At 31.4% G+C, this 25,609-nt stretch overlaps 2 protein-coding genes across 5 annotated transcripts in view; one reads left to right on the top strand and one right to left on the bottom strand.

Moving 5' to 3' along the window:
* Lapsyn (Leucine-rich repeat activity-regulated protein at synapses) overlaps positions 1-5,758 on the top strand; it is an 88,805-nt gene extending 83,047 nt beyond the window's left edge. For all 4 annotated transcript variants that reach the window (XM_018457442.1, XM_018457439.1, XM_018457441.1 and 1 more), the window contains exons 3-4: positions 703-923; positions 4,017-5,758. In XM_018457442.1, the coding sequence (XP_018312944.1) occupies positions 703-923; positions 4,017-4,865 (1,070 nt within the window). In that variant the 3' untranslated portion in view covers positions 4,866-5,758. The remainder of the gene's footprint in view (positions 1-702; positions 924-4,016) is intronic.
* Positions 5,759-8,399: 2,641 nt separating this feature from the next.
* The window catches only part of LOC108728698 (lamin Dm0), a gene marked incomplete at its 5' end in the record, with an annotated part of 21,480 nt that continues 4,270 nt past the window's right edge, over positions 8,400-25,609 (bottom strand). The window contains 7 exons of the mRNA XM_018457420.1: positions 8,400-8,623; positions 10,273-10,377; positions 10,597-10,818; positions 10,909-11,134; positions 11,859-12,053; positions 12,285-12,577; positions 13,001-13,313. Of these exons, the coding sequence (XP_018312922.1) occupies positions 8,585-8,623; positions 10,273-10,377; positions 10,597-10,818; positions 10,909-11,134; positions 11,859-12,053; positions 12,285-12,577; positions 13,001-13,313 (1,393 nt within the window). The remainder of the gene's footprint in view (positions 8,624-10,272; positions 10,378-10,596; positions 10,819-10,908; positions 11,135-11,858; positions 12,054-12,284; positions 12,578-13,000; positions 13,314-25,609) is intronic.

Here is a 25,609-nt window from a genome sequence, read left to right as displayed (position 1 = left end):
GGCGACACTTGGCGATGCATGCCATGATAAATAGATGCGAAAATGTTTGCCTGCGTTTATCGGATCGATTTCAGCCGAAAACCGATGCTTATCGGAATTATGATACCGCTCTCTGAAACATGAAAAGCGTCTAATGAGCGAACGCAAATAGACGCGCTGGCGCTCCGGTAGCTGGAGGTATTACGATTTCAAAGTGATATCTCTCTCTCTCTCTCTCTCTCTCTCTCTCTCGCATTTCGCTTTCCTTTTTCATCTCGCAGAATACTTAATTAAGTTACGGAAATACCGGAGTTGCACGTAAATGGACGTTACGGGGAGATAGGTACGAGCGATTGGAAAAGTTTCCACAATTTTTTCAAAGCTATCTCGCGGGTTGCTAATCAACTTCCTTTAACTGCTTCAAACTGTCCATCGCCTTACTAAAACGAATCTTTCGGATTAAAACGGAAGAAATGATATATCGGTTAAAGAAGGTGGTAAAAAATGTTCTAAATACAATTTAGTATACTGTTATGATATACAATGCGAAGCAAGGACTCAATATGACTGGTCATTTCGTGTCTCGCACAATTATGTGCAATGGTTCACCTTGTGTTTTCACTATGATTCCATCTACCCCATGCATTCACAAAACGAATTCCATATCCAGTCAAGGTTTCGGTTTGGGCAAAGTTCAAGCGTACGTTTTCGTTTCTGTTGTAGACATGAGCATCCTTCTTTTTAATGGTTTTCTATTACTGGGCTTCGTTGTGGCCACGGTACCGGATGTTCTGGTGTTGGGTTCGCCCGGCCCTACACAGGTCGTCGATCGGGACACTTCTATGAAGAAATGCCGGTACAACAGGGCCTACTCGATGCTGGAAGCGTCCTGCTCGAATCTGGAATTGCATGATATCCCGACGAATCTGAAGACTGACATACAGGTAAGATTATCAATAAACACTGTAAGTTAATCTGTTCTTATGTTAATTGAATATAATAAATATAGTTACTTTTTTGTACGATTCAAAAGTCAAAGTATATTTTACACATCGAGATCTTCTCTTTGCTACTTGCAATAATTCGTATAAAATAGAAACTAATAAAAAAATTTACGTTAAACTGCACTAAAAATTATAGCAGAGTCTTTTATTTCTCTCCGTTCTCTGTCTCCCCTCTTTCTTTATTTTATGTTTTCCCTTTCTTTCTTTATTTAGTTTTATATTACGCGAAAGAAGCAAAACGCTTAATATTAAAAGTTTTAAATGAAAAATGTACAAAAGAAATAGTTCTAACAATAAGAATTAAGATGTATAATAAGAGTTAATAATTAAGATAATTAATGATTTTTCAAATCTTTTGATTGTCCAAGTTTCTTTTGTACAGTCGTTATATTTTTATTATCTTAACTCTCTTATTATATTATAATTCTTACTATATTATCTTAATTCTTATTACTATACGGAGAGAATTTTGTTTTAAAATTTACTCCTGAAAATATGGTAGTTGTGATACAATATAATAATTTTAAAGATTTTTATCATGCGCTTCAGTAAAATTAATCGAATTTATTTTATACTTTATTGTAATTTTATTAATGAATGAGAGAGGTTTACATTAAAATTCTTCGAAATACAATGTTGTCCCGCGACTATCATATTTTCAGGGTAAACTCTAAGAAAAAATTCTTTCCGTGTATAACCACATATTAAATAAAATTGAATTAGTTATAACTATGAAAAAAATACAATTTTTAGAATATTATATATTCCCTTTTACTCTCTTGTTTATTTCACGTTATTTTCATCAAAGGAGGTAAATCTGGCAACCTTAGTTTACGAAGGATGCACAAGACTGACTTGCGAGACGGATTGATGTCCCAGCAGGTTAACGCGTGCGCTGTCTTGTAACGCGTACTTCATAATAGCATTACAGAAGTTTCGCTTTATCAATGTCGACGATAAAACGTATATACTTGTTGATACCTTCTCGGAGACGCCTTTGTTAATCACTGTTTTACTTTTTAACGATATTTCTTTTGCGGTAATACATTACACGCTTTATGACTTTATGTAATATTAAAGCGATGATAAATCTATCTTTGAGCCCTTTAATTCGTACATTGTTAACGACTTTATGTGCGAATAATTAATCACTTTCTCCCGTCGGGTATTTCTACGGTATCACAACGCGAGCCTTTGTAGCTGTAATCTAACGAAATATTTCTGCATGCATGCTCCTTTCCGGAGCTTAAATCTTTTCACCGTTTTACGGAATGCGTTTTCCATACCATGTCCGCTATTTTTCTTTTTCTTCCTTCAATTGCCCGTCCGATACGACCGCAAATCCCCGTACGTCTACTACTATACTTTCGTACTTTGGTTGGTAAACTTGCCTCCCGATGAATCCCAGGCAAAACTCCAGACATGCTAAATCCGGAGATTGGGTTGTCCAGGGTCACGAGGATGGATGCGTTCCGCAATACACTTGAGAAATTTTAGTCGTGCAGAGATATTACCGATGCTCCAACATTTGATCTTTCATATCGGATGAGCAATCGAGAGCAATGGGCAATCATTGCAATTTTTCTTTGACCTGATCCAATTGAGTTTTCTTCAAAAGACACTTCGTGTCGATAAATAATTTTTTGTAATTAGAAATTTAACTTGATAATTTTATAAAAAATTTTGGTATCTAATCGATAACAACCTCTTATTTTTCATTTAATTTCAAACGAGACTATTCTTAATAGAATCCTTTTTTTGGTCGTTGAATCACTCGCTTTGTATCAAATTGTTATTATATAGGAAACATTAATTTAAACGTTGAAAAGTCCGCCATTAATGTGCACTTATGAAAATTACACGTAAATCTGTGCAACCACATATATGAATTAAGCATAAAGAGCTGTTTATACATTCAATCGACAAAGCTAACTCGTATGTAGAATTTAATGGACGCGTTCGCAGAAATACCAGACACATACTAATATTTCAAAGTTAGGTCTGCACAATGTAAACGTTAACAAGATGATCCTTTTAAATATCCCAGGGTGCTTTCGAATGCGTCTCAAATGAAACAAAGAAGGAACCAAAAAAATTTTATCTCATTGTTTATCTTATAATCAGTTTAAATTCTTAAATTTTCAATAAATAAAGCATCAAGAATACAAATAAGTAGCCCATTTTCCAACTAACTTAAAATCTATTTCATTTTAATGGGAGTTGTGTTGAAAATATCTAATATTCATAATTATATGAAATAAATAAATTAATCATTCTTGATTAATGATACTGCGAGACTTACTTGTAGAATTTTGCAGATCGGTACGATCGATACCGAAACTCTGTAACAAGCAAAAAATTGCATGCGAGGCATCGTTTATTAAATTAATGTATAAATAAAAGGCATTAAAAGATTCGTATATCTGTTCATTGCGTTTACATATCAAGAGGCCGCGTCAAAGAAACCATTATCCGTCGACCTAATATCTCGCGTCCTTGCATTATTGAGTTAGCTACGCCATTAATTCTTCTCGTCGACCGGCTAATCTGACAAGTGCATCTTTAGTAAAGATTCTTTACGGAAACAAAGATCTTATTGATAAATTCCGACCTCTTTCCGTTCAACAGAATTACCATTTTTTATCTCGAAACGTTTTTACTAACAGAAATCTGATAAATGACGTGAATGGTGTGATAATCTTTATTTAAAAAACACACTGCGTATCTTTAGAAATGAAGATATTAAGATAATATTTTTGTTTATTAATTTTATTCTTATACACACATATATATATATACTATTTATTATTTTCTCGTTGTAATAATTAATGTACCTATTATTAAACTCCGATATTACTGGATATTGAAATTATATAAGATTTTAACGTTTTCCAATCCAATTCAATTGAACGATGTATGCTCATTATTTTTATTTATACAGAGAATAATCTTTATAAACATATTTTTCTGTTTTTTAATCCTTTTATGTACATGTCTTGTTTGATTAATATTTGATGAAAATTTCTGTTATAGGTACTAGATGTTACCGTGAATCGATTGAGAGAATTGATGAACGATAGTCTAACCTCTTACAAGAGCTTGGCCTATATCTATTTGGGTGACAATTTCATCCAAAATATCGAGGAAGGAGCCTTTGCCAAACAGAAGTACCTAGAAGTGCTAGATCTTTCACAAAACGGTTGTGACACTTTGCCGAAGAGCCTCTTCCAGCTGCCGTATCTCCGCACGCTTTACCTCGGTTACAACAAGCTTACCGACTCGGTATTCAAGGTGGAAGTTACCTCGCCCATCAAGCTGTTACAGTTGACCAGAAATAAGCTCACCAAGATCCCGTATATCGGCCCTCAGCCGACCCTTGTCACCCTCAACGTGTCCGAGAATCTGATTACCTCGGTCAATACTGAGGACCTAGCGCCGTTCTGCTCACTGAAGTTGCTCGATCTCTCGCGGAACATGATCAAGTTCAACAGCGTCGCTGCGAATAGTTGCGAATGCGAGATGTTGAATGCCTGGGTGAGGCTACGTCAGATCAAGATGAAGCCTAATTTCTTCAATTGCACCAATTCGAAGACCATAGCCGAGGATTGCGCCAATTTGCAATTCAGCAATCGAACGTATGAATTGTATAATCAGTGTTCGATCATCATACAGCAGAAGGTGGAGACTGAAAAGGCCCGCTCAGTCTGGATATTGGTAGTCTCGTGCGTTTCGGGATTCCTTTTCGTCGTCTTCACGGTGCTGTGCTGCGTGCACAAGCGGAATCGTAGGCGACGCAGGAAGCAAAAAGAACAACAGCAGCTAACAGCGAACAATGCCAACACTGAGTTACTTAATAGCAATCTGACAACCGGTAATTCGTGAAATAATCGCCGAAACGTACAACAATAAAAATTGTAAAGAATCCTGTGTCGATGCCGAGAGTACAGCTTTATATAAATCGCGAGGAAATGAAAGTTAAGGAGTTATCGACTTTGAAAAAAAAATTAACGATGTTCAAAGTATTTGAGATACCTGTTGGTATTTATTGAGAGTTTAATCAACGGATTCAGAGAGAGAATTTAATTGGATATATCGACAGATACGTGCCTAACAGTTTGTATCTGATCATTAATATACATTTACAATCGCATGTTCAATAAATGTGAGATTATAGTTTGAATTCTTCTGGCATGATTGCCATTTTCAAAGATATTACAAGTTTTCAGAAGAAGTGAGATATAGCCTCATAAAGTATGAACAATATAATACAAATTCGTTACCATCCAAGATATCGAGCGAAATGTGATTAGATTTTACTTAAGTATTAGATTACTTAAAACTCCGAAGAGAAGCGCAGCCATCGAAAGTAACCAACTTCGTGAAGACTATGCTTACAAGATATAAACGCGTTAACTTATAAAATGTGTAAATGTTCTATATTGTGTTCACATATATATATATATAATGGTTACAATATATACATATAAAATCTATGTGAATGTGATGGATTTTCAAGGACTCTGCGTGTTTTGAACGAATATATTCATCTCATTATACTCTGCGACGATAGAAATTACCGATTTTGATTTTGGTCGAACAAATCTTGAAAACTGGTCGCGCTCATTATCGTGCTTTTGTCAATGTAATAGCAATGGGAAGGATAATATTTATTGCACGGTACTTAAAGAAGAGTTTTCTTTCAAAGGATATTGCGATGTCAAAGTGGATTCTTTTATCCAAGTATTAATGTATTATGATGTTGATTTTATTTTTTGTCAGAATTCTCTCTCTCTTTTCTCACTTATTTTACATGATGACTTATTTTGTATGATGGCATTTTTATTTATTTCTTATGTAAGCTAAGAATAGGTAATTTTGTGTATTTGTTTATAAAAATATATAGTGTATACAATAGTACATTATAGTAGAGTAATAAAATTTATACAATCTTATTTCTTGAAATTAGTTTTCTTCTTTCTATTTTTCTGAAACATTTCCATTATGTGGATACATAAGTACGTTACTGTAATTATTATATTTAAAGAATAAAGTTAAGTTATATGTAACTCATACTTATACTTCATAATATATATAATTATTATACTATAATTATAATATTACGAAACTATATATAAATTATGAAGTATATGTATACTTACCTCATATATATATATATATATATCGGTACAAAGAGCCGCAATCCATTTTTAGAATATGAAATATTACAGATTCGTATTATGGATGCGAAATATTGCCCAGCTTAGTTCCTAATATTTATTTCATACGGGTGCAGAGATGGTCATTTTTTTATTTCATCATAATATCGTAAAGCGAATAAAATAATCATACCATCGAAATAACGCAACATTATATGAGACGCGTGCGTTACGATATGTCAAAGAACTTTTATACTAATTTCCATGTTACCTTTTAATATATGCGAAGGACCTTTGTATATGTATTGTATGTACAGAGATATTAATAAAACTCCAATAAAATTTGATCTTTAAAAATCCAAACCATTTTCACCTTTTTCTCAAGATACTTGGTACATATTTATGATTTCTAACTCAAAAATTGAAGGAATAGTAAAAAAATCTATTTGATTTGTAGAAGTTAATGACTTATATTTGTTTAATGCGATACAAATCTTTTTATATGTAAATATCTTTATATATATATCTAAACTTCAAAATTCAGCGAATCAAATTTTTAATAAAAAAAATATACTGAATTTTTTTATTCTAAGATTACCGGAATTCAGCCATGCCCTTATTCTAAGATTTTTTTCCTTCAATCCTTTTATTTCAATAACATGTCGATAAAAATTATTTTATGCTCTGCCTCATTTAAATAGTAAAAAATGCAAGAGAAAAATTAAATTAAATTAAATTAAAAATTCTTAATTGAAAGGAAATGAACCATTTAAGAGGAGGAAATAGTTTATTTGGAATAAAAATTTTTTAAATGAAGGAAATGTACATCGTACAAAAACTGACGAAACAAGACAATTTTATTGGCAGAATGCATTTTTAAACTGATGAGTTTTATTACAAAAATGAACTAACATTGAAAATATCTATCGACTCTTATTAATATACGCGAAAGTGCATTTTTTCAATATGATAAAATAGTATTCTTATATAAAGAGAAGGAAATTTTTCTATAAACCTATAAACCGGCTACAAGTACTTAACTGATTTATATAGATAAAATACGAACAATTTGTCCGTTAAAATTTTTTCGGTTCTTTTAATGCTATCAAAAAACTTATCCTAACTTAACATTCGCCTAAAAACAGCTGCTGTCATTATCGTGAAAAATAAGAATCACGAGTATATTTGTACGTTAATTTGTAATTTTATTATTAGTATAAATGATACAAAGCTGAATACAATTAAGAAAAATCATGTTGAATGCACAGGTGGGCGCGATTGTAGGAACAAATACGTTTCCTATACTTTCCATGAAATTATTCTGTAGAAAGATCAAATGAACATCGGCAATATTTATGCAATTTGATGCACAATTTCGCGGCTTATCACGGCCGAAGAATACGCTCCTTCATTGGCATATCTGGAGACATGGTAGTGTCTCGGCGCTAAGCCAAGCGCAGCGACACTGCCGTGTATAAATATACAGCGTTCGGTTAAATATCACTCGATCGGAAAGTGGAAATAATATTCAATCGAACATTTAATCGAGCGTTTTTTTCGGCGTTTACTGAGGTGAAACTGTCCATCTAATTGACAGTCATACATCTATCATATTTAGCTTTCCCATAGTCTCGCATTATTATTGTGCTTAAAAGAACAAATACTGGTAATCCAATCGTTTTTTTTTATTTTTTTGCTATTGAACGAAATGAACAAATACAAACGTAAACAATTATCATAAATTAAGAAATTATTAATAACACTCGAAGCATCTCTACTTCGGTACTTAATGGGAGCACAGATAGATGCACAATGATGGTAACCGTGAACTTGTAACGTAGCATACAGCATGAAGAGGAAGAAGTTGCTGAATACAAATACGTACATTAATATCCGTCTTTACTCGTTAATCATTCTATGGCTGTGGGTTTAACAGAATATAATAGCATTTCCTCTTTTTCTTATTTCTTTGTAATGAATAGAAATTGATAAATGCAAAAAAAAAACGTATTTCATTCACATCACGAAACCCATTTGTTAAGTTTGATTTGAACTCTTGTCGGTCCAAATATGTTATACAATATCTTCTCATATATGTATACATATATAATATATATATATATATATAAAATTTTCTATTACATAAATGTAAGGAAAGTTATATAAATGTTCAACTGCAATATTCAACTCGAAGAGAAAAAGAATAAAAGTAGAAAATATGAAGATTATTGCTACTTTTATTTTTCTTTTCTTCGAAGTGAATATCAGACAAATGATCTCTTGTATCTCATATATCTCTGACATTGTACTCTAAATTAATTTCTTTAATGGCATAATCTTTTTTTTATTTTCACCATTTCTAAACGGTGCTTACGGAATAAAGCTGCATTATCATACAAGCTTTTAAAATATTTTGATATTCTTAAATTTATGATAAATTTAGGTTCACATAATGTGGCAACGTTCTTCACTTTGGGGATCGCTCTGAAACATAAAACGTATATATATCTTATTAACAAAAAGAAATGAAAGAAATAAAATGATTGAGTAATCACCGCAGACCCCAGTTTACTTAATTCACTGTGTGAATATCGACATGTCCGTTTAATCACAGATATAAGCAAATAATGAATCTTATTGTTATATTCACACGATGAAAAATATATGCATATGCAGACAATATATCTCTCGAAAACATTACTTTTTCTTTACATCTTTTACATACAATGATCTATATTATTATATTAATATATGTGCAGTAATGTAGAATACACATGAGTGCTAAATCAGATTTGTTATTTGTAAATGTTTTTACCATTCGCATTCTAAGTAAAGCACATACAACTTCATAAATGACTCTTTCAGCACTAACCCGTGATTTCATATATATAATATTATATTGAAATGATACCATGAAACTCGTAAGTAATCGATATATTATTAATAAATGTCAAAAGATGAAAATTTCGATTATCCACCGAAATACAATATAAAAATGGCGTTTTGTAAATTTATCTTATTGATCGCAATATTTGCAAATGCAACTTTACTCCATAAAAGCTGCATTTGCGCATAAATTCGCCTAAATTCAATCTACGGATTTTGCATTCATAGAATATGTTCAGGATATTCAAACATTAATAACATATAAAAATACAATCAAAATTTCTTTAAAATATTATCTATATTAGATTGAATCCCGTGTAAGAAAGAAAGCTTTAAGTATTGTATACGTAGATAACATTTGATAAAATGTATATTTGACAATAATATCTTAATTAAAGACAATGTGGTTAATTAATGGGATGGTCATAGTTTTATATATAACGAAGATTATATATATATATATATATATATATTAATTCTCATAAGATATGAAATTTTAGTTAAGCGGTGAGCATCCAGGCAAAATGTTGCATGAAAACCAACAAATATGAAGCAAAATAATTCCTATATATTATGAGTGCGAAGAATATTATCGATAACGTAATGTTTGAACATCTGATAGGTTATAAAACAACTTACATAAAGTGCCCATCAGAGTCGTGTGCCCTCACCCTTAATACGGGTAGAGATATCTTCTCTATGAAACAAGAAGTGAATTGTGAAAATAATACACCCCAAAAAATTAGTTATCTATAACTGCAACACTTATTCTGTATATGTCAAACTTCCAGAAACAAATGGAAAATAAATAATATCTGATTGTCTACTATTTGTTACGTAAATATTAAATTAACCCCCGTAATGCCTTAAAAACTTGAAATAGCCACATTGTCTTCTTCGACGTTTAAAAATCAGAAAGCATAACTCTCTTCCAAGATTTATTATGCTACTGATTAACATATCTTTAGTTTTCCAAAATACAGAAGTTTTTTTTATGATAATTGCACTGCTATTATAATTTTCTAGACATGATTTCGTGTGTCGATAATATATCAAAATAATGCTGCAGTTAAAATATAACGCTAATGCACATCAGCGTTATATTATTATTACATCCCACTTTTATGATATTTTTTTTCTTAATAATGTCTATTTTTCTTTAATTCCGAAAGTAGTTTAAAGCTTTCGTTTCACTACACATTCAATGTGATATATAATACAATAATGAACGTTTATTGCATCCTCACCTGTTGATGATGGAGTTCTTCTGATGGTCGGAATCCCAAACTTTCTCTGTGTCGGGACAAAGCTGTGGACAATTGCTGCCTCTTGCGCTCAGAAGTTGCCATTTCCTATTAGAAAATTTACTTAACCTCACACCTTATCGTATTTAATATAAAATTAATTCTTAGATGCATACATAATATAACATTACACTGTCGGAAATATCTAAATGTAATTATCTCATTCAACAAGTCTTATGTTATTTTACAAAATTTATTTAAAATATTTATATTGATAAAGGGAAATGTGCATCTAAGAATTAAATGTATAGTAAATAACACACGTACCTCTCCTTCGATATTTGTCAATGTAGTAGTCATGTTATCTCCTACAAACCACTTCTGACCCTTCATGACGATGTTAGAAGGTGGCTCGTGCGTTGCACCAATATCAGCCGACCACACCATCACGTTAGCACCTGCATCGAGCTTTACGCTACGATGAAACTTGAAAGTGGTTTCCAAAGTACCGGCTTTGCGAATAATTTGCCACCCGCCTAAGCTTATTTCCTATTATAAAAGTTACATTTGATAAGTTGGAATTAACTTAAATGAAGCTAAAACGCATACCGCAGCATCTCCATTAGTTTATTTACTTACCTTATTGCCCTTATTAGTAAGTTTTACAAATCGTCCTTGGGGATCCGCTTCAGTAATCTCTACGTCACCTCTAGCAGTACCCGTAACACTATATTCACTACTGCTGCGTTCTTCACTCTCCTCCAATAAAGTGCGTTTTCGTTTGCCACCTCTGAGAGGAGTATGTCTGGACGGAGTTGTTCTAGACAAAGAAGTGTTCGTCGACTGCATAGGTGTAATGTTCAATCTAGAATTGAGATAAAAATTCGCATAAATTAATTATATCAATAACATCAATAAAGAGTTAATACTAATTGTTCATGTGTTAGTTCATTAACATGTCAATTTAACAAAATATTTCTCACTATTTCCTTTCCTTTCCGTAATATTCAACAAATTTAACTTTTTTTTTAGTAGAACCATTAGCATAGCCTATTCATATTTGAGAAATTTATCAATGTAACAAATAAAATTTTATTAAAACAACATAAGTATTTGTTTCATTAATGGTGTTATTGAATTAACAAAATTATTTTCAATTAAAATAATGCTGTCGATATAACATGACTTTTTTTCAATATAACAATTGTTTTTTATACCATGAAGTCTTGAGGCTTTTGTTCTATATATTCTAGTAAATTTGCATCAATTATATTAATTAATGTGCAAACTATAAAATACATTTAGTTACATTATGGACGATTTAAATCTTAATCCAATTTGATATATTTAAATTTCATTTCTTTAAATTTGTACTGAAGATGACCTAAAACGCGTAAGATCAAAACGTTTATATTTTTAAGTTGACATTTCAATAAACTAACTCACACACGAAAAACTGAAGTGTTGGCTCAATATAATTGATTTTATTCATTTTGAACCTGACATTGATTTTTAATTGTTTCGCATAAGTTAAGTCTAGTATGTAATATTTTCCATTCAAATTTATAGAGATTATGATTTTGACTCACCTCGCCTCTTCGGTCTCAAGTAGCTTGCGATACGCAGAAATTTCCAAATCAAGCGCTATTTTAATATCCATAAGATCATGATATTCTTGTAATTGTTGAGCCATTTCATCTCGCATACGTGATAATTCCGCTTCTAATGCAGCCAAACTGTCTGCATAACGAGAACGTTCGTTTTCTCTTGCATTCTCCATGTCCCTATCGAAAACGATTTTATATTAATACATTTTATACTTATACATAAATATTACTTATGCAAAAATACTACAATATATCAAGAAAATTTTTTCTACTAATCCTTATATACATATATTGCCTTTTTATTTCTAAGTGAAATTCATAGTGTAGGAGTTGTGGACTTAAAGAAATTATTTTCACTAAACGTAAATCTTTTTTATACACACAAAAAATTTTATAAAGAAAGATTACCTAATGCGTGCATTAAAGGCGTTGTTAGCTACTTCGAGTTCGTTGATTCTTGAATTAAGCCCTTCGTTTCGAGAGCGAGTCTGTCTCAATTCCTCGGTTGCCATGTTGGCAACTCCGCTATTACGTTGAGCATGAGATGTCAAATTCTTGATTTTGTTTTCATATAAAAGCTCAATCTCCTCTCGATTAGCACGCATTTGCGCCTCATGCTGTTCGCGTAATTCTTGTAAGGATTGCTGCAGTTTAGCTTCATACTGCTCTGCGAGACGACCGTCAATCTCCGATATTTCAACCTGAAATGCAATTATAATATAAATTATTTCGAGAAGAATTAACTAAGAATCAACGAAAAATTATATTAAAATTGGGAGTTATTATACCGACTGTGAAAATTTAGTTTATTTTTCATCTTTTTTCTTTTTCTAGTCAGATTTGAGATTATATCGTTGATATTAAAATAACATTTATTAAGTTTTTAGAAATGATTTATTTATTATAAAACACATAGATGCAAATTATAAATTTTTATATAAACAAAAATTGATAAATACGTTACGTAACTACAATAAGATTGAATTGTTGTTTTCAGTAAAATTTTCAAATCAATTTTTTTCATTGCTTGTTAATGTTAATTAAAAAATTTTTTCTTAAAATTAACGACATATTTACAGTGCAACAAAACTTGAAAGATCATGTTGTTTCAAGTAATTACTTACTTGTCGTCTCGTACGAGTCTCTGTAAGTTCTTGCTGGTAAACTTGATCTTTGAAACTGATGTCTTCTTTGAGACTCTGAATATTGTTTTCGAGATCGATTCGCTGAAGAGTTTCTTCCTCCAGGTGTTTACGAGCGTCGTCCAGCAATGCTTTCAATCGATCTATTTCCTTTTCCGATTCCCGATCCTTCTCGGCTAACTTCTTGCGCTCTGCCTGCGACTGATTGAACTGCGACTGCAAGTCGCTGCAGCGTGTCTCAAATATTATTACATTTCGTTCTGCTATCTGTAGATCCTTTGTTTTCTTGTCCAATCTGAAACAAATTATAAATATCAATTATATAGTGTTTATTTCTATTAGCACTATAATATCTTTCATCTTTAAACTACTGCTATATTTCTTTAACAACCAATTGTAACTTTTGGCAACTATTGCTTGTCAAAATTGTTTTCACATCTTTACATGGACGAAGGAATGCAACGTGTACGTTCGATGTATCATTTATTGTAATACAAAAAAATACAATGAGCACTCCATTAACTCTCTTAAATAATGTTTGTTGGCTAAGTAAACAGATACAATGCTAATAAAATTGGACAAAGTACTAAAAGAAAATAAAATGTTTCTGATTCAGACAGTTTTAACCCCGAAATGCAAAAACAAATTTTTTCGAAAATTTATGTACAAGATCGAATTTCTTATTAACAGATTTCTGTGAAGGTTCTTTGGACATAAAATTCTCAGAACATCATCTTGCTATCCTTGGCCTACTACCTTAAAACAGGCAACATCGAATGATGCTACATCTATTCTCGTAAAATCACATCTTTTCCCGCTACGGTATCCTCAGAAGGCATCATAGACAGCTTCACCACAAATCCTTGCTTTACATTAAGTTAAAAAAATAGTTCTCGGGGATTAAAAACGAGGAATAACAGAAAGAAGAATAACAGTCAAAAGATAAATTAAACCGGATTTAATTTCTATTAAATTTAATTTCTCGTGGAATCTGTACTTTCCTCTATTCTGTAGATAGTTTGCAGACAATGTGCTAATTTTGTAAAATATAACGTGCAAGTTCGTTACGGTGTAATCGGCATTTTGATTCAAATTCGTTTTCATTTACGACATACCGCGCCGTGCCGTGCCGGTTCGCGAGGAGGAAACCGCGCGTCGGGTAGAAGAGAGTGCGCGTTTCTATTTCAAGCGATGCACGACCCACATTGAGAATTTTATTTTCTGCCATGGTGGCCCGGACGTGTCTTTAATATTCGTCCGTTCGCCTCCGTCCCTCACCCGATTTTCAAGGCAAGAAAAAAACGTGCGCTCCGGAAAGCATATAACGCTCACTCGCGAGAAATGCGTCGGCTGTTAATTAAGTTATGACAACCTTAAGCTAATGGTCATCCTCCAACGATATCAAAGTGGAAATGTGTAAATCTTCAGTAAAATAAGACTGCAGACTGCAATCATTTGTTATGGCGGTTTGTAGATAAATATAATATTAAAACAGATATATCTTTCACACATAACATAATTATATATTTTATATAATTACTAATAATTTAATAGTAATTATATATATCTTTGTAGTAGATATAGTGTAATAATTAATCGGCGATAAACCATTTGAAAGAAATGAGAAGATGCGCTTAAGGTTGCTCTTCGTGAACTATTATATCGTAAAAATGCAATAGAAAAAAGATAATGGCTACGTTTATACCGTGCATTTAGGCCGCGGCCTATACAATAGATGTCCTTGTTTATCCTGTAGGTTAAACAAAGACACCTATCGTATAGGTCGCGGACTAAGCGCACGGTGTAAACGTAGCCAATAGTAGATATTAAAGTTTCACATTGCTAACCCTTTTGTTTTTCTTGTGAGATCAACGTGCGTTACCAGCTGGCCCAAGACAAAGTTGGATACCACTGCTCTAAACAATTGCCAAGGAAGGGAGTCTCGAGGTTTATAGCAGGAGGGTGATGGTCGTCGCCCTCTAGTTCTCTCGCGAACTAATCGGTACAAAATGCGAGACGACGAGACGCTTCAGAAGACTTGCAACGTTATGTGCATCCAGTTATGTACGCGACAGTGTCACGGATCAAATTTGGCCGGAGTTTTATAATTTTGTATAAACATAAAATGTATTATAAAATTTTCTTTTATATATTTATATACAATAAATATAAATATTTTTCACAAGCTATAATTCTTTAAAAAAATAGGCAAAATATATATTTGCGGTACACAATTACCTTATTAGAGATATAAGAGATTAATATCGTAATTCCAAAATAAAATTAAAAAGACATCGTTAGATGTCTTCGATTTATAAGTAATTCTAATTTTATACGATTCTGAATTTATGCTAGTTCCTTCTTCGACTTTTCAAAAGTACAGATTCTAGGACTTTACTCAGACGAGAAGGATTGTGCCGGTCGTGTTGCACACGACACGTATATGCTCTTGAACTTATAAATTGTAGCCCTCGCACGACTCCGAAAATGGCGAGGTTTTACACGCGCCTGCTCGCGTGCAACGTCGGCCTCACGCGACGCCTGACATCGCTAAAATGGCTGACATCGAGCGCGTGATGTCATCCACGATTTCACGTGGCACCGGCCTTCAGAGACAGTAATCGATTCATGGCTCTCCAGAATTTCACATTTGCTCAAAAACGTGCGTCCTCCAGGAACTCTTTCCGCAGCTTATCCGTGACGCTTGAAATTTGAGATTATTGGCATCGTTGGCCTCGAAGTACAAATACGACCGTTTCGCGCTTTCATGCGTATCGCTAAGCACACAAGGAATGCGCGAATGTATTACTTCATTGATTATTTGGATCACGGATTTGAACAGCGACGTTACTACATTTTTAGTAAATAAAAAACTGAACGATATTTTTCTCAGGAAAATTCGGAGTCTTTCTCGTTGTCAAAAATGCAAAATACGAAGGAAGAAGTTTTAGATAACACAGTTTAAGAAAACTGATAATATTTCAAATTTTTTAACGAATTTATAATTATTTTTTTCTATCGAAAATGTTAGTTCTCTTTTTTTTACATTTTATATTTATTATTTTTAAAGGTTTAAAATAAAGAAAAATTCAAATTGCTTAAAAAATTTCTAGTAAAGAAATTGCGATATTTCTTGAAGGCAATTATCATTAAATTATCATTAAAAATATTCTCAAATATTAATATTAATGTTCTTATAAATATTAATATTCTTAAGTATTCATTAAATATTCTTAAATGATCAAGTTTTCTATTAGAAGACGCTCGCGTCATATGCTACAATCTTTTTTGCTCATTCAAGGACCACTGAATTTGCGGACGCTAAGAGAAAGAGAGAGAGAGAGAGAGAGAGAGAGAGAGAGAGAGAGAGACACGTTTAAGTGCCGTCGCATAATGAAACACCGTATTCCCAGCAATTTTGATCGCTGACACAATTCCTTTCACGAAGATTCCAGATGTAACGGAGGAGAAAGAGAATCGCGACGCTGTGGTCGATACATAATGTTAATAACAACAAAAATAAGCGACAGTAAAGTCACACTGAGAGAAAAAAAAATAGTTCCAGCAACTATAAATTTGGCAACTTTTGCAATTGAAGTACCTGTAACTAGTTTTACAAAGTAATAGAAACTAAAGTAGTGCTGAATATTATAAAAATATAGTCACGGTAACAAATTGTATGCACTATTAATTGGTAGTGAAGTAGTGACTCAATTACATTGAGTAGTTACTTGGACTTCATGTAAATAGGTATAACAATTACATTTTTCTAGTTTAGACAAAAATTTTTAAAGGGTCGCTCAGTACGAGTAGTACGCGGCTTTGTCACCAGAGGGACGTAGCGGAGTTCAGTTTCTCTTTTAAGAAGGAAACCACTCGCTTACAATAAAAGGCGCAGCGTTGGTTTCAAACTTGGAAGACAAAAATAAATAAGAAATGCATACACAAATTTGTAACTATGTATTATAAAGCTTTAATAACAACAATAAATAAATTAAGTGAACTAAGAAAATATAATAATATTAACCATTTATAAATTGTTTATATGGTTAATGTACTATATTTTCTTAGTTCACTTAATCTAGTATTCTTATTAGAATTTAATAATATGTATATAGTTGAAGCGCTATTTCACTACAAATTTATAGTTACTGATACGACTTTTTTCTCTGAGTGCATGATGCTATCTCATTGAAAGACTGTAGCGTTGTCATCGTTGAAAACACCACGATCTTTAACACGAAAATGAGCTTTATGACCGTGACTATCTCTCAGGGGCTCTCAACCTGACTTCACAAATAATCCGTTTTAATCGATGTACAATTAATGTACACTGGGAGACATAAACATCTTAATATGTAAAATTGCACTCATATCGAGTTAGATACGGGCATGCTTCCTGTCTAGATATTCGCATGTGTGACTGTTGATCATTCGAGAAATGCTATTTCTAAGTAGCTGGAGATGATATTTAATTTGACACATCGATAATTGAATAATAATAATAATAATAACAATATTAATATCACAACAAGTTTCTCAAATAGCTTAAGTTTCAAATAACGAGTCTAATATTTAGACATGTTAATATTTAAATAGAAAACACTCGTTTCGAATATGCCTCTATATGCGGGCAACCTCATAATACGTATTAAGATATTTATCGCCAAGTGTATAAATAAAACTAATATCTATTGATCTTCATGTAATAATAACATTATTTAATAATATCTGTTTTGGGAAGGAAATGCAGATAGACAAAGTTTGAGATTACTAAGCTCTTTTCCCCCACCAATCCTACTCTACTCACATAAGTTGGGCACGGCAGATGCGTCATGGGGGAATGATGTGTGTGCAGTCGTAACGGTATAAACCGGAGTAAGTCGGGAAATATCAACCGAACAAGTTCGTAATCTATAGTACGACTTCGTAATCTATAGTAACTATAGGAAATATAGCACGTGCGACGATAATTGTTCAGAACGCGAAATTATCGCTCTCAGGCGTACATACATGCAATAATTGTGTGTAACATGTATTTGAATAACAAAAAGCGTTAAATTACTGAATCTTCTTTCTTTTTCGCCCGATTTTATTAAAATCTCACGGACGGCTGAGGAAGTTACTTTAGTAAATTACTGTTTTTTTTTTTATTAATTTATCCTTTACAAAAGACAGAATAAATCGTTTATTGCATTTTGCAATCGCATTTCTTAGATACTTCGCTACCGTCCTCCTTCAATTTCCAGTGAACAAACGTAAAAAATCGAATGACCCTGTTCTTAATGATCAGTACTCATAAAGCGAGAGATCTGATAATAAGCGGCGAAGGAGGAGGAGGAGGAAAGTTTATCGCGGAAAAATTTCACTCTCGCGCGGGTCGAAGGATCGATTGTTTCTTCAACGACGAAACAAAACGCGCCCGATGTATAATCCCTGTTCAGTCACGGTCATACGTGACGGCGGGATCAGAGTCAATGTTTTCAGGTCAGGTGATAACGCACCGGCACTGACATCACCGCCGCATAGTAAGCGTGACGCAACTACTCGTAGTAACGTCACGTTGCAGAGAGCCCCGGCTTCGTTCATGCTTCTCCGAGGCCGGGCGGTGCGGGCGCGGGCGCGCTCACGCCGAAAATTATTTTCTCTTAACATAAACGTTCCTTTCCCTCGTCCTTTCGAGCTGCGGTTTCTCTATAAGTGATATTACAAAATAATTTAACAATGTTATACAGTTTTTACAATATATTTATTACACGCACCATAAGTGGCTCACAAAAGTATTCGAACTCTGCGGAATCTTCATAATGGCTACGTTTACACCGTGCATTTAGGCCGCGGCCTATACAATAGATGTCCTTGTTTATCCTGTAAGTTAAACAAAGACACCTATCGTGTAGGTCGCGGACTAAACGTACGGTGTAAACGTAGCCAATAACTAAACTTCCGAAGATCGCAATATAAACATTGCTCAGTTCACTGAAAGCTAGTTCAAGGGAAATACTGATCAAAGTTTTCGTCGCTCAAAATTTTCATTATTAATAATATTACGAAATGAATCGGAAAAAATTAGAAACAAGCAAACCTGCCTGGCACGAAAATTAGGTGAATGATAACGCGGCGGCACAAACGTATCGATCAGGACTAGCTGAGAACATTCAGCGCGCTTTGTAACACGTTGTTAGATTCAAAATTTTCGTTTACTTAATTTTACTTTTATTCACTCCTTGAATATTATTTGTTGAATATCTTTATTTATCTTTATTATTCGTTTCTTGTATAATTTGTGCACAAAATATAGGATATAATATTAAAACTATTGCATGAAATATTCCGTAAATACGGAATCTATAGATAGATTACATGTTTTCATAAAAATTATTTAAGAGATATTACCAGATAGACTTGTATGACGATCACGATATGAACAAATTAATTTACTGAAAATTTAGAACAATTTTATAATCATTTATGACATTATAAAAGCAAAAACGTTTATATTAAGGTAAATATAAAAATTTAGGTTATTTGAATGATTAAGTTTTGTGTTATAGAATTACAAAAACATATGAAAATATATCTTCAGATTTATAATATTCGTTTTACGATATTGCTATATGAAATATTTACATCATACATAATTAAATGAAATACATCGTATAATGATGCACATTTGCAATTATCATGTGATGCTATAGAAAGCTTAAATAATTTTTAAATTTTTCTTCATTTCATGCCGCATAAAGTAAGATAAATATACTGTAAAATTTGGGTAAACAAATGTCGATTTTGATATACCGAATTTTGTTGAAAGAATTCGTAATCCTGATGTGATGTCATAGTAAGCATAAATGATTTGTAAACTTTTACTTATTTCATGTCGCATAAAGTAAGACACTAGTAAGATAAATATACTATAAAGTTTAAATAAACATGTCGATTATGAAAAGTCCACAGAAATCACGCAGTGTGGCGTTGATCGCACACGGATGTGTGCTTGCTCTTTGTGTGTATGTTACTGTTTTCATTTGACGACAGCTAACCCGTACGTGCATGCACGTGCCGTTACCTACGTGTCTTAATTCTGACGAGATTGATCGATTACATTAAAAAAAATCAGCCGAGAGAGAGGAACAATTTGTGTGAAACATAAAAGAAATAAGGTAAGTTATATATATATTTTATTATTTTATTTATAGATGCCATGCATAAATATTGTAACATTCAATTTGTTTACGACATTTTCAGTCAAAATGTCCGTCATTATTGCATTAACTACTGCAACTTTAATAATTTCATGTATATTTATGATGAGATATTATAAGAAAACACAAAAACATCGTGAAAATATAAGAAATGAATTACGGAAGAGAAAAAAATTAATACATGATCAGATTACGTCTTCTGTAACGGATTGTGGAACTGTCGTATTATCTTCATCTTTACCAACTGAAGAAAATAATATTGATTCTAATAACAAATTAATAATGAACTTTGAACAAACGGATCTTTCAAATAACAATTTTGATTGCAGTAGCAATGATTTTGATCTTATAAATTGTTATAATGAATCTAGTGACGATGATAAAAGTGAAAATGAAATTGTAATAGAAAAATCACAGCATGATCTCAGTCAATTTCGTAGTAGACTTGTTTCAATGTTTTTAAATGCAAATATTAATCATTCTCAAGGAGATCAAATACTTACAGTATTACGCACTCATTCCTGTTTTCAATTTTTACCTTGTGTAACAAAAACTTTGTTACAAACTCCTCGTCAATGTATACAAATAATTAAAATAGGAGAAGGCGAATATTATCACATTGGTTTTAAAAAACAAATTATTAAAAAACTTCAAGTACTTCCATTACATGTTGTGCCAAATCATTTAGAAATTGATATTCATACAGATGGAATGTCCATTCATAAAAGTAGCCGAATACAATTATGGCCAATACAGTTTCGTATTGTAAATTTATTAAATAATAAAGCAGCAATAATAGGAGTATACATGGGCAAAAGAAGCCTTTCAATGCTGTGGAATTTTTTAAGCATTTTACACAAGAATACCAAAGTCTTAGATCAAATGGGATAGAATTAAATGAAAAATATATTCCTATTTATATACGTGGATTTATTGCTGATGCTTCAGTTCGAGCTTTTGTTTTAAATCATTATGGTCATAATTCTAAAAATCCATGTTCTAAATGCAAAATAATAGGAAAATCAATTGAAAGAAGGATGACCTTTTTAACATGTAATAATGAGCTTCGTACCGACATTGATTATCTAAATGCTATCGACAAGGCCCATCACCTTCCTAATAATGAATCCGCTTTAAAATCTTTAAGATTTCAAATGGTGACACGTGTACCGTTTGAATATATGCATCTCATTTGCTTGGTGTGGTAAAAAAATTTGTTAATGCTATTATAGATCACAAAAACGCTTTTAAACAGTTGACTAAATTAGATGTAAAAGAAATATCTGCTAGATTATTATTGATGCAAACATATTGTCCAAGTAAATTCGCTCGTCGTCCACGTTCTCTAGAAGATTATGTACACTTCATCAAAGCAACTGAATTTCGATAATTACTTTTATATACAGGGCCAATTGTTTTTTATGAGATTTTAAAAGAAGACACATATTTACATTTTTTATTGCTCCATTCAGCATGTCGAGCTATTTCAGTATCATGTCTTACCCAAGCAAATATTGATTATGCAGAAATTGCTTTAAAAATATACATAGAAACAAATGCTAAAATTTACGGAGAAGCTTTTGTAACATATAACGTACACGGATTGCTACATGTTGTTCAAGACGTTAAAATTTTCGCCAATTTACATTCATATTCAGCATTTCCTTACGAAGACAATATGAGATTTTTTCGAAAATATTTACGGAAACCTCATCTTTTCCTCCAACAATTGCATCATCGATTATCGGAACAAGATAATTGTTTAAAAGAATTTAAGGAATCAGAAGTTAAACCACTATACAGACATACAAATGGACCATTGCCAGAAATATTTAACTGCAATACAACAATACAATATAGAGAACTGCAGTGTTTGAACACTTTCGATTAAAGTGTAAAAATGGTTGAGATAATTGTTTATTATTAAAGACCGGACATATTTGTGAAGTATTGAACATTGTTGACATTTCAACTAATCAGTTTATACTTATTGTAAACAAATTTTTAACTGTTGCTGATTTCTACAATATACCTTATGGAATTTCGTCAAGTTTTGTTGGAATTTATAAATGTTCACAAACTTATCATCTGAAATACAGATAATTAATTTGCAAGATATTTTTGCAAAGTGTTACAAAATACCATATTGGAATAATAGAGAATTAGAAGATGGGACATACATTGTAGTGGCATTATTATCAAATTATTAAAATTATTTTACAAATAAAAAAATCGGTTAATAACATATATTACAAAAATTATTATACACAAGTATGTAAAATATATTATGCACATGTAAAATATATATATAGACATATATTTTTCACAAAAAATGTTGATATTTCTCTTTCAGATCTTAAGACGCAATCAGATTTTTAGATACAGAACCTAGACATAGGATACATAATCTAGGCTTTTATTAAATTTTACTAAAAGAAATATGAATAATAAGTAAGAATATAAATATATAATACAAAATTGCATAAAATATAATTAATAATGTAAAATAATATAATGTAAAGTGTAATTGTATAATTATATTAAAAATATAATTATATAAATATATACATATAAAAAATATGATTGCATATTAGAATAAATAAACAATTAATAAAAGTGCAGAATACATATTTTTGGCTTTCATTAAATAATACAATTTATCGTATTATCTCTTTTTACAGTAATCTTATAGCAGTTTTTTTCCTGATGCTGCAGATTTAATCAACAGCTGTCATCTGAAAAATCTGCTAATATGAATAGTGCAACAAGTCAGCCGCATTCATCTAAAGATGATCTATCTGTATCAAATAACTGCAGCAATTATAATTATGCAAGTGCTGCAATGTCTAGTACATCAGGACAATCAACAACACCTTCCACTGCAATTGAGTGCTCAAATATTTCACAAGTTAATTATTATAATGTATGTTATACTGAACTTCAAAATATAAATTGCCCATCAACTTCTGCCTATTCAACACAATCTGACTTCGAGAAGGAAGTACTTAAAGACTTGAAATGTTTACGGTAAATGTAATTAATTATTTTTGCATAAATAAAATAATATAATTATAACAAATAATTGTTTCATCTTTACTTTTTCAGAGATTTAAATACAGATATATTAAATAAACTTGATAATATTGCAAATAAAATATGTATAGTGGATCATTCAACAAAAGAAAATATTTTTGAACCTCCACCAGGTTTTCCTCTTGATAATATGGAACGTTTTAAAGCTTTCGAAAATGGTGATAAATCGAATCATTGTGTTTTAGTAAATAAAATAATATTATATATTGAGTTTCTTGAAATTCGCGAATTAAAATACTACAATAAATTTAATTCCGAAAAATTAAGTAAAAAGTTATTTGTACATTTCTATTTTAAGACTTTTTAAGATGGTTTAAATATGCAGATTATACATTTAGATGGCCATCTATTCTGTATGAATCGCATGTGTGGTAGTATTAGTAAGCATGCACTTCAGTGTTTATCTAAACGTAGTTCATCTAAATGTAATTGGTCATTTAAGCCCTTATTTCATAAGCTATAATATTGTTTAAAATAAAAATTTACAAACAACCTATTATTTAAGTTTGTGATAGCTTTCTTACTGTGATGTTTTGTTTTACGAATTTCGGGACAGCTTTATATTTTATTAAGTCAAATATGTATAAATAGAATTTAAAATTATAAAAATATAATACTTAATTTTTTAATATAACAGCAACAACATCTGCAATTCATTGGAGGATTTAATTTAAGAGAAGCCTTGAACAACTTCATTCGAACAACAATGACAAATAATTTAGCTGAACATTTTTCATGGACAGAAAAAAAAGATTCTAAGGGTATTACAAAAACACCTCTGTACAACACAAAGCTAATGGCTATATTTTATAGTAAAATTTTATTTTATTAAAATTTTTTATACACATAAATATACATATTTTTTTCATAAAGATGACATATAATTATTGTTTATTTTGAAATTTATAGGTGCTGCCAAGAACATATCTAAAATACCGACATTTACAAAAGAAGATTTTATTAAAGATATGACAGAAGTGTTACGCTCTTACAAACAAATTGCTAGAAATGCTCGCATGGGAAAAAATCGAGGAATTCGACAAAGAATTGAAGAAGAACAAAGACACAATTTCCCAGATAATAATAATTAATACATAAAGTAAAATGTATTCAAAAAGATAAAAATAAGTCCATTGCATGACTCTTTTTCATAACATTTACTTGATATGATTTATATAATAATATAGTACTTCGTGATATAATCAAAAGTTATCAGTTCTTTATACTTCCATTTTTGGTTTAATAAATGTACGCAGTTAAGGTAGACTCATGAGTAGTCACCATAGCCATATTTAATCGTGACGTCAGAAGCGAGAAATAACACACTTTAATTTATATTGCATGCCATTTATTTTATATAAGACATTTTGGATAAAATGATGAGATTGCTGTGTACTACTCGCAGGAGTCTTAAAGTAAAAAAAGTTTCTTTGCATAAAATTATATATTAACTTTAGTTTAGAACATTATATATTAACTTCTTATGCAATGGTTTAAATGCAATTTTTCTTTTATATTGTACTATCATATAGTAATTAATTTAGATATTAATTAATAAATTCATTTCTACGTAAAAATGAAAATAAGAGGTACAACCTCCAATAACCTTGATCAGACACCCTGTATATAAACATGCATATTACATATATGATCGGTACGAATGACAAAATAAAATCCAATATATGTCAAATTTATAAGTGTTCAGACAAGCATGCGATTAGCTCAGCGTTAGCGTAGGTAGGCTACCACCCCAAAGATTTTAGGTTCAAATCCCGTCGATACTCCATGCGTTTTCAAGAATATTTATAATTGCGTTATATAATTATAAGAATTTGTATGTACAGAAAAATAATTAATAAACTTAATAATTATTCCGAAAATAAAAAATAAAATCTAAAAAAAATAAAAACAAATTAAATTATAATTAAATTTTTTTTTCGTTAAAATATACTCAGTAGACAAATGTACATATACTTTACAGCAACTTCACGTTTATCTTACAATCATCCAATGCTTCATAGATGAGCCGATTAAGATCCGAAATATTGCAGCAGCATTTAGTAAATCAGAAAACGAAATATCATGATGTGCAAATATGATGTAAATATGAGACACTAAGAATCAGATTTTTGTTTGTCATATTTACATCATATTTGCGTCATAGTATTTCATTTTCTGATTTACTAAATATGACTACAATATTTGGGGTCACAATCGCCTCACCTATTACGGATTTGATGATCGAATACAACGTAAAGTTGCAGTAAAATTTATGCGCATCTGTCTATCTGGG

The sequence above is a fragment of the Mycetomoellerius zeteki genome, unplaced genomic scaffold (genome assembly GCF_001594055.1).
Source record: "Mycetomoellerius zeteki isolate Tzet28-1 unplaced genomic scaffold, Tzet1.0 scaffold636, whole genome shotgun sequence".
NCBI classification, from domain to species: domain Eukaryota; kingdom Metazoa; phylum Arthropoda; class Insecta; order Hymenoptera; family Formicidae; genus Mycetomoellerius; species Mycetomoellerius zeteki.
The sequence above is the reverse complement of the archived record's forward strand: the minus strand, read 5'-3'. Positions and strand labels throughout refer to the sequence as shown.